This window comes from Lepidothrix coronata, unplaced genomic scaffold (genome assembly GCF_001604755.1).
Source record: "Lepidothrix coronata isolate B3197 unplaced genomic scaffold, Lepidothrix_coronata-1.0 Scaffold29, whole genome shotgun sequence".
In the NCBI taxonomy this organism is placed as follows: Eukaryota; Metazoa; Chordata; class Aves; order Passeriformes; family Pipridae; genus Lepidothrix; species Lepidothrix coronata.
In genome coordinates this window covers 3,575,931-3,585,355 of record NW_016690209.1, presented here as the reverse complement: position 1 = coordinate 3,585,355, position 9,425 = coordinate 3,575,931, and the positions used below count along the sequence as shown (strand labels likewise).

Sequence of the window (9,425 nt, the reverse complement as noted above, 5' to 3'; positions counted from 1 at the left end):
AGAAGAGGCTTTGTGGAGGAGGATGGAGGAGGCAAGAGGGAGTGTGAGGGAGGCAGGAGGGGCTGCATCTCCTTGCAGTGGTCCCCAGCTACCGGTTTCCATCTTGGTGACATTTAGGGTGATTTTTTAAGAGGTGCTGCAAAAGGTAAGCACAGAAGAGCTGGGCTGCTGGTGTCAAAGGCACATGTGTCCTGGAAAAGAATGGAGACTGGTGGATGTGAACAGGTAGTCATGGGTCCTGGTGTCAAACCAAAAGCAAGGTCCAGATGAGGGTCTGGCAGGACAGCCAGAAAAAAGGCCAAAAGAGGCAGCTTGGTCCTTGGGTCTGATTTCGTATTTATTGCCAGTTTTTCAACATCTTCCAGTGGAGGATCAAAGAGCAGAGCAGCCTGAGGGGCAGCCTCCATCCACCTCTAAGGTGACAGGCAGAGGCATCCCTCCTATTGTGTGATCACGACTGACACAACAGTTTGGGCTCCCTGCACATGGCCCTGTGCCAGGTTCCCATCCTCCTCTTCAGACATACCTTCCAATGCCCCTTTGCCATCCAGAAAGGGATGATGACTTAAGGAAACAGGAGGAAAATTAGGACAACTCCAGAGATGGGCAGGAAGAGGCACAGCTTTCAAAGGGAACAGGATTTGGGAGAAGAGAGGCAGGGAAATCTTTGAGGTTCCCCATCAGGAAGCAAGGGTGTGTCGCTGGCATAGGGCAGCCTGGAAGTTCCCAACTTTATTTGCTTATGGTGTGTAACCTCCCCTGAGTGGAGCTCAGAGAAGTGTGATGACTTGCATGGATCCAGGCCAGAGCTGAGTTGGTACAGGCTGCCACGGGACCAAAACTGGAGCTGACCCAGCTGTCCCTGGAGGTCTGGGGCAAGGGGACCTGGGCAGAACAAAGTGATGACCCAGCTTGGATTTCGTTGTGACTGAACTTGTAACAGAAAGGGTTCTGTCTGGTTTGATACAAAGTTCAGGCTTCAATGGGTGAAAAATAGGAAGAGGTTTGTGTTCAGGGGCCAGAAAGATTGAGAGGAGTTTTGGGGATGGTCACTGGAGGAGATGGGAAGAGCCATGGAGGAGTGAACAGGAGACGGGCTAGAAGGGTATCAGTGGGACTGGAATAGATGAGGGCAACGGGATAGATGAGGTTTGGGGTATTTTCTTCTCTCACTATTACCTCCTCTGCTACTTCTTTGGAGGACCCTAGCAGATCTCCCTGGATGAAGAGCTCAGTGAAGTGCTGGTGCCCTGCAGCAATGCTCCTGGTAGTCCTGCACAAGTAAAGCAGATGCTTCACAGCAACTCATAAGGACGTGTTTTTCTAAAACAGTAAATTGAAGCAGTCTTGGAGACAGAGCACTTGTGCAAAGATTTGCTAAGGCTTAGCTTGTCAGCAGCCAGTTCCCATTCCTGGCTGGCTCAGAGGCTTTTCCATGTGCTCCCGTGAGCACCACCGCTTCGTCAAAATTAGCATGAGAATCCTTTTTCCATCCTCTTTCTACTCTCTTTAGAAGCAAGGTTAATCTTGGTAAATGCACTTCTTAAGGGCTCTAATCCAGTGGACCTTTGATTTTGTTTAGATTTCAAGACACTACTAATACACATGCCAAATTTATTTCTCTGAACAAAGCATCTTCTCTCCTCCTTTGAAGTCCAAAATGAGCAGCTGTTGTGTCTGCTCTGAACAGCTATGGGCATATGTAAGAGATGTGATTACTTTCATTTAGGGCTGTCTGTAGAGATTCTCTACAATTGTGACTGTCAGATGGATACTTGAAGGAGTGTCAGGCCTTCTAAATATATCTGTGTTTTTGCTCAGATTCCTGACAGGGCTCTGAAGACACTTTGTGGGGGACTACAAACGCTGCTGAGCTCATGATTGCCTCTGATCTGTTTGAGTGGTACCTCTTTAAGTAACACAAAAGGAGATAAAGTTGTATGTGCTATTAAATCTTACCTCTGTTAATGAGTAAAGAAATGTAAACAAGGTTGTTTGGGTATTGTGGGTGACATTCACCTTTCCGACCAGCCTTTGCTGGTGTGTACCCAAAATTAACTAAAGAATTGCAGTGGCCATGGAGAACAGTTCTATGTAGTCCCAAATATTAGTTTTCAGTGGCTGTCCTGGCAGTTTAAACATTGTGGCCGCTGCAGAAAAGTAGCCAATGGTGTGCTTTCTGAGCTGAGTTAGAAAGATAACTTCAATTTTTTCTATACTTTCTCTGCAAGATTTATCTTCATAAATCTTGGGAATTGCCTGCCTGAAAGCCAACTTCCCAATGCCTGAGGCATCTTGGCATCTCCAGGCTAGTCACTGGCACGGCACTGCTTGAAAACCCTGTGAGACCTGTACTGTAAATGGGCTGCACATCAGGGAGGGTTGTGCTGGCAGCTCATAAGAAGTTTAAACACTCTGTGGGTCTTCTTGTGGCAGTCTGCAGGGAGATGAGGGTTTCTGGGACCATCACACTCTCTTGTCCCCTCCTGCTGCTGCTGGCAGAGCTCATGGTGCTGATTACACCTGAGCGTTTCTCCATTGGCCCATGAGGGCCATGAGTAGGATTCTGAACAGATGAGAAAAAATCCTAGTTAGTACAAAATCCGGGCGATATTAGGGCCAGACCTGGCTGTTGAGTTATGTCTGACTTTAGCCCTGCCATGTTGACAGCTGCTGTGAGGGCTATCATGTTGGCATGGAAGCGTAGGCTCTTGCAACAATAGACCCTGATCTTTGGAAGAGGAGCCTAATCCTTCTGTTTTATCTCCCCTCTTCCCTCCCCATTTGCTTATCAGCACATGTAATGAGTAAGTTACTTTTGCTAGGACCCAGGGCAGAAAGTCTTTCTGAAGCCCTTGCCTGGGCTGTCTGGCCCCACGATGCTGGCCTAGGGTAGCATTTGCTCAGACTGTCATACCCGGGGCAGATGCTTTCCAGGATTAAAACTGGTAATGCACAGTGACTTTCCTGAGCTGTCACACCTCTGTTGAGCCTGAGGACCAGCCTGTGGCACATCCCTCGTGGTGCTGTGGCTGCTGATCTGCTGGGCTCTGGGGACAGATGGCCACGAGTAAGGGCAGGGAGCAGGCACCTGGCTCAGACACCTTCCTGGCACAAGTGTGTCCCTATGCACATGTTGGGAATCACTGATCCAGGACAGGCACGTGGATTTCGGCTCTGCTTTCACCCCCCAGTGCACTCAGAGATGGTTTGGCTTCAAACGGCCTCAGAGAGGGACTAGCCAAGGTGATTCTGGCCGTTTGCACCTTTGAGCTGTTTATCCCTTCCCGGGTTATGATAAGATATTACTGTTACTGGTTTGGAGGAGCCAGTTCTGATATGGCAGAGGGGAAGTATTTACCACATGGCATGGTTTGGAGCTTCCCTGTGCAAGTGCCAGGGCTGGGCACAGAGGCTTTCACTCACCGTCAGACGGCAGAGCCAGCTCGTGGGATACGTGTAACAAGCGCCAGCACTGAAGCCCTGACTAACGCTCCACATTTACCCCTGCAAACATTTGTGCTTTGATGGGACGTGTGTGTATCACTGTAGAGCGCTGATGATGCTGGTGGGGCTGTGACTGTGGGCTGTGTTTTGTGTGGAGGGGGATGGATGTGATGTTTGCAGAAGGAAAGCCAAAGGGCACTGATCCGGGGAGGGATTCAGAGATGCAGTGTGTGGTTTGGGGACTGCAGCTCAGCCGGGTACGAATTGGGAAACTTGTGACCAGTGGGGTGGGTATGTCCTTTGAGGGCATAATTATTTCTAAAGTGGAATTGTTTCCAGGTGTGGCTATAGCTCGGCCAGACTATGCAGCTCCGTAGTGCAAATGGCACACAATGCCAGGGAGTTCACTCCATCACTGCCCTGGGGTATGGGATGTTACACCCTAAGGCACACCTTATACCCTTTGAGGTGTATGATCAGCTGCTCCTCTATTGTGGCCCCGTGTGTGTCCCACTTTGCAATCACCATAGCCTCTGCTCATCCCCCTCTCACATTCCTAGCCCCTCCACAGCACGGTTTTTGCCTGAATTTTATCACCTCTTCGTGTGAAACAAGACCAGCCCGTGCAAGAGCTCCGAGTCTGGTTGTGTGGTCGATCGGGGGGTCCCATGCCCTCCACTAATACCATCTCCTCTGTGCCCACCCTGCAGCAGGCGGGGGCTGTTCCCCGGGGGTGTGTGCGGGTACGGGACGGGGCTGGAGGGGGGCAATCCGTAACATTCCGCCCCCGCCCCGCTGCCCGGGGTGTGCGCAGGGGGTGTTGCTCTGCGCGGGGGCCGGGGCTGGTGGCGGGTGGCGGGGCGGGTGCGGGGCAGTGGGCGGTGCGGAGCCGGGGCCGGGGGCGGTGCGGGTCCGGGTGCGGGGCCGGGCAGGGCGCACGGCGGGGGATGGCGGCGGCGGAGCTGCAGGAGCTGCGGGCGCTGGTGGAGCGGGCGGGCGGGCGGCGGGCGGTGCTGCTGGTGGCCGAGGTGGCCGAGGGAGCCCCGGCGGCGCCCGCGATGGCCGCCTTTGCCCGCGACCTCCTGGGCGACGAGGCGCCGCCCGCACCGTGCCCGGTGCCGGGGTGCCGGTCGCGGCGGCGGCGGGCGGGCGGCGGGCGGCGGAGAGCGCTGGAAGCGCGGCTGCTGCTGGTGCTGAGCGGGGCGGTGCGGGGCCGCGGGGCCCGGGCCCGCCTGCGGGAGGTGGTGCGGGACGTGCGGGGCCGCCTGCCCGCGGCGCCGCCGCCCGCCGTCGTGGGCGTCCTGCTGCCCGGCGGGGACGGCGAGGACGCGGCCGTGCTGGACGCGGCGCTGCGGCGGCACTTCCCGGCGCCCGGCACGGTGCAGGCGGCCCGGTACAGCCCCGGCTGCCCCGGCGAGTGCCGCGCCGCCGCCTGCCGCGCCCTGCGGGCCGCCCTACAGCACCCCGCAGGTACCGACCGGGACGGGGGGGAACACCGGGCGCCCGGGCCGACCCTTCCTCCTTCTCACCCTGGGGATTTTATAGCGGGATTTCCTCCGTTTTCCTGCGGAATCTTCCCCTCCTCGGTGGGATCTACCTCATCCTAGTGGGGTAGATCCCATCTTCTGATGGGATCTCCCCCTCAATGGGATCTGGCTTTTCCCATCGGGATCTGACCATTCCTGATGGGGTCTTTCTCCAATGAGACCTCTTTCATGTTAGCGGGATCTGAGCTTTCCCAGTGGGATCTGTCGCTTTTTGGTGAGGTTCCCAGTTCTAGCAGCTGGACAAATATCCCAGCAGTTTGGGAAGTACTGGGAGCAGCTCACGGATAACAGGGATGTGGCAGGTGACAGTTGTGACATTCTGGCCATCCATGACATGGTGGCCTTCCATGCTTGTTCCACGTGTGTTCTTGAGGGATGCAGGATTGGGTGTGGCCCATGCTGTAGGGTGCAGGCAGGACCTGACCTTCCTGCAGGAGGAAGATGCTTATGCTGATTTTACAAAACGAATAAGTGAGAACAGCAAGTCACTGTTTGGGTGTAAAACCATATGTCAAGGTGAGGACGGCAGGATGAAAGCTGGGTGTCAGTCAGGCCTGAGGAACAGCACTTGTTCTGAGGCGAAAGGTGAGTCATGTTTGTGTGCCACTGCAGGGTGATGGGCAGCTGGGCAGGCTCTGTCACAGATGCCACGCAAAACACCTTAATCTTTGGCACCGATTGTCTTGGGCTGTTTCCCTTTCATCCTCTCTTCTTATGTTTTTTCCCCACTTTTCCCTTGCTCCCCAGCATTTCCAGGGGCTCGAGTGTTTCTGCTGTCTTGCTGCCTTTACCGTAATGGGTCCTGGCACTTGCCTTCAGCATCACATTGACAGGGTCCTCTGGGATCCCTGGGACATCGGGATAGTTGGCTGCAGATAGTTCAGGTGCTTTTTTCCATCAGCTCAGCCCAGAATCTTGGATCTGAACATCGAGAAACTTTGAGATGGCGAGGACCCATTGTGACGGCACAGGGCTATCTTCTGCCAGCTCTGTAACTGAGGCATGCACAATCTGCTTTCCAACTTCTCTCCTTTTGCAAGTTTTTGTCTTCCTCACATTGTTGCTGCTGCAAGAATTTCTGGTGTGCTCTCAGACATCAGTGAGTCCTCCAGTTCTGGTCACAGCAGCCTGGTGGGACATCAGCTGCAGATGCAGAAAAGCATCCCTGCATACATGACCTTTTTCTACCTTGGCACGCTGCTGGTGCTTGGCTCAGTATATGTAGCTGTGGAGAACGAGGAGCAGGAGGAGCTGGATTGGGTGTTGCAGCCTGTTTGTGTGTGCTTTATAACTGTGGTGGGTAGGAGGACTCAGCTTTAATTCAGTTCTGGTGCTCTGCCTGGTGCTCTGAGTCATGTAAGTGTCCCAGGACCTGCATGTGTAATGAGGACACTCATCAGCTCTAGGGTTCAACCTTAGGCAGGGACAGCTTCTTTCCATGCTCCTGTGAGTCCTGCCTTCCAAAATCTCCATGTGGACAGAGGGATCCCAAGCATAGCCATGCCTCTAAAGAGCCATGCCAGGCAGTGCACTAGAGCTTTTGTTTTGTTGACTGGCAGGAAGGATTGTCACTGTGAACCCTTTAGTGTCGCAATAGTTTGATAAGCTGAAGGACGCTGAATTTGTTATCATTTGTTATCTGATTAGGAGATGAAAGGCTCAATGGAGATGCTGAACTGCTGCTGTTGGAGACCATAAAAATTACACTGCTGTAGTATTTTATAAGCTGCTGTAGTGTTTTATTATAATGGCTTGAAAATCTGTAGTAACTTTGTTGTCTTCCAGAATAAATACATCGACCACAGGCTCTCTACAATTTGCTGCAGTTTTCAGTGTGCTGCAAGCCTGTGTGTGTTCAGGGAATTGCTTAATAAAGCAGGGAACAGTAAATAGGTTGATGGTGCAGAAGCTGTGTGATAATGCAAAAGAAAATCTTCCTTCTGTGGGAATTCCCTCAGCATGTCAGTTCCCAGCCTCGCCACGTGTGCTGGCTGAGCTCCTGCCAGGTTTCTTGCTAGCTCTGGGCTGCTGCCTCCAGAATGGTTTTGGCAGTGAGGTAGCAAAGTAGAAACTGACACTGGAGACAAATTTCCAGGATAGAAGAGAGGTTTCAGCCAGAAATAAGGATTGTCAGGAACTGCTCTGTGCTTTCCACGGGTGGCTCTGTGGTGTGGACCTGGTTTTGCTGTGAGAAATTGGGCTTGTGGAGGGGAAGTGGGGCAGCAGCAGGACTGACCTGCTACCAGTTTGAACTCACCTTCTCTCATTTATTCAGAAGAGGGGAAAGACAGGGAGAGGTGGAGGCTACCATCCTTCCTGCGGTGCATTTCTTGGAAACAGAGGAGCTGGAGAAAAGATCACAAAGCGAAAGCTGCAAACAATATTCATGAAGGTATGCCCTGCTCCCTCCCTTGTACTCTGCTGTGACCATCAGGGGTTCCTCACCGACTCCCTGGTGCCCAAACCCCTTGCTGGTGGCCTCCTTCAGCTATTTCCAGCTCTGCAGTTGGCCTCTCTTCCCTGGCTGTGGTTCGGCCCAAACCTGAAGACAACCAGCACACATCTGTCTTTTGTGTTGCTGTCTCCCTGTTTTCTGATCTTTCGCTTGCCTAAACAAAGCCATGCTGGGTCCAGTGCCCAAATATACCCCTGGAAGCACTGCTGAACTCAGGTGCCTTTTGCTGGACTTTCTGGCAGCAGAACTACTGTCTGGCTAAACAATGAATTAGAAGTATCCCCCTGATGTTACATGGTGTTTCCTGCAAACGCAGCTGGAAGGAGTGTTCAAACCACTTTCCTTTGGGGCTGGCAGAGAGAAGGGAGAGGACAATCAGCCTTGGGCTCCCTGATTCTAAAGGAAATTGTTCAGATAACAAATAGTCTTGTGTTCAGCCTTTGTGCACAGTTGGCACTTCTGGTTGCCTTTCCCAGCAGTGATTTTCTTTCTGCAGAAGTGCCTCATGCAGGTGCCTACAAGGTGTGTAGTGTGGAGATCCAGATTGTTCTATGAAGCACAAAGAGGAGGGAAAGCTCCTTTGCTATAAAAAGAATAGAATATATCTTCAGTTGAAAGGGACCTATGATGATCATCTAGTCCAACTGCCTGACCACTTTGGGCCTTGCAAAACATTAAAAGATTTTATTAAGGATATTGTCCAAATGCCTCTTAAACACATAAAATGCTTAAAGTGCATAGGAGTTTGGAGAAAACAACTGAAATGCCCACTTCGTGTAGCTTTGAGACAGGTCTTTCAGGGTCAGAAGAGTGCCTGATCTTGCTGTCAGTGCCAGGCAAGTGGTGCCTTGTGGCCGTGCAACTTGTTCTGAGCTTGCTGAGACTTCAGGAGGCCAGGAGCTGGACCCTGTGCTCCTTTGCTCTATTCGCTGAAGTAATGTTGAGTTCATAAAACAAAATGAAATTCAGTTACGAAAAAAAGTCAGCTGTGCTTAGGCTATGAGTATACATCAACTGCTTCATTCCATGCTTTCTTTTCATCTTCTATATTTTGTATGAAGAAGGGTTTTTCATTCAGATCTCCCCTGACCTCTCTCTGCTCTTTGTAGATGGCCTGCAGGACCCTGAGGAAGGAGTGGCTCTGACCAGCCTGTCCCCCAATGGAAACTGTGAAGAAGCTGCTGGAGGCACAGGCACCTAGAGCTGCTGGGCACCCAGCACAGTCCACATCCCAGATCTGCCCGGTGGATTTGGAGCAGTGGGAGGAGGAGATGGTGCAATGCTCACTCACCCTCTCCTCCAAGGACCCACCACTCTGTGGAGAAGCTGCTCAGCTGAACTCCTCAGGGTCTTCTGGAGCTGCCAACAGCCTCTGGGGTTTGTGCCAGAGAGCCATTCCCTGCTGTGCCTGGAGCTGCTGCTGGACACTGCGCTTCTGAGAAGGCCTTTGGGGGTGTATCCCATATCCTGGGCAAGATAACATTGGGAATTTGAGCATGAAATGCAGCCACTTGTTTGAAGAATGAGGAGCATTTTCTAATTCTGAGCAAAGTTCCCTGCTGAGGCTGCCAGGGCTGGCCTCCCTGGCAGACCAATTCTGCTGCCTTGTTTTCCTGCTTTATTGGTGCTTTGAAGTTCCCACTCTCTTTGTGATCGAGCCAAAAAAAAAAAAAAAAAGGACAAGTGACAGTGGTGTGGAGAGACTGCAGTGGGACTAAATGAGGTCCTGGATCTACCAGCTACTGAAAAGGCTTGAGTGTAACTGTGTAAAGTGAAGAATGGAGTAACAGCCCACTGTGGGTAGCAGGAATAACATAAAAGATATTGATAATAATGGCAGCTTGAGCAGAGTGTGATTTGGGAGCAGGATTCCTCTGGCTTGTCCTAGTGCTCACAGACTGGCTGATGGACTGCCTGGGTTGGAGGGGTGGCAGATGGGCAGTAAGGTGTGGCTGGTGTTAGATGGGGCTATGGGA

The 9,425-nt window shown here is 52.3% G+C and overlaps 1 protein-coding gene across 1 annotated transcript; it reads left to right on the top strand.

Moving 5' to 3' along the window:
• The first annotated feature begins 4,394 nt into the window (after positions 1-4,394).
• Positions 4,395-9,126, top strand: CUNH2orf72 (chromosome unknown C2orf72 homolog). Its single transcript, XM_017810643.1, has 3 exons — positions 4,395-4,917; positions 7,270-7,386; positions 8,559-9,126. Exons 1-3 carry the CDS (start codon positions 4,395-4,397, stop codon positions 8,648-8,650), a joined length of 732 nt encoding a protein of 243 aa, XP_017666132.1. The 3' UTR covers positions 8,651-9,126.
• Positions 9,127-9,425: the final 299 nt, after the last annotated feature.

Bases quoted from the DNA above. Each gene is read 5' to 3' on its own strand.
- CUNH2orf72 (XM_017810643.1), top strand. From the start codon at position 4,395: ATGGCGGCGGCGGAGCTGCAGGAGCTGCGGGCGCTGGTGGAGCGGGCG. The intron at 4,918-7,269 runs GTACCGACCGGG...TCATTTATTCAG, and splicing joins CGCCCTACAGCACCCCGCAG to AAGAGGGGAAAGACAGGGAG. The intron at 7,387-8,558 runs GTATGCCCTGCT...TGCTCTTTGTAG, and splicing joins TGCAAACAATATTCATGAAG to ATGGCCTGCAGGACCCTGAG.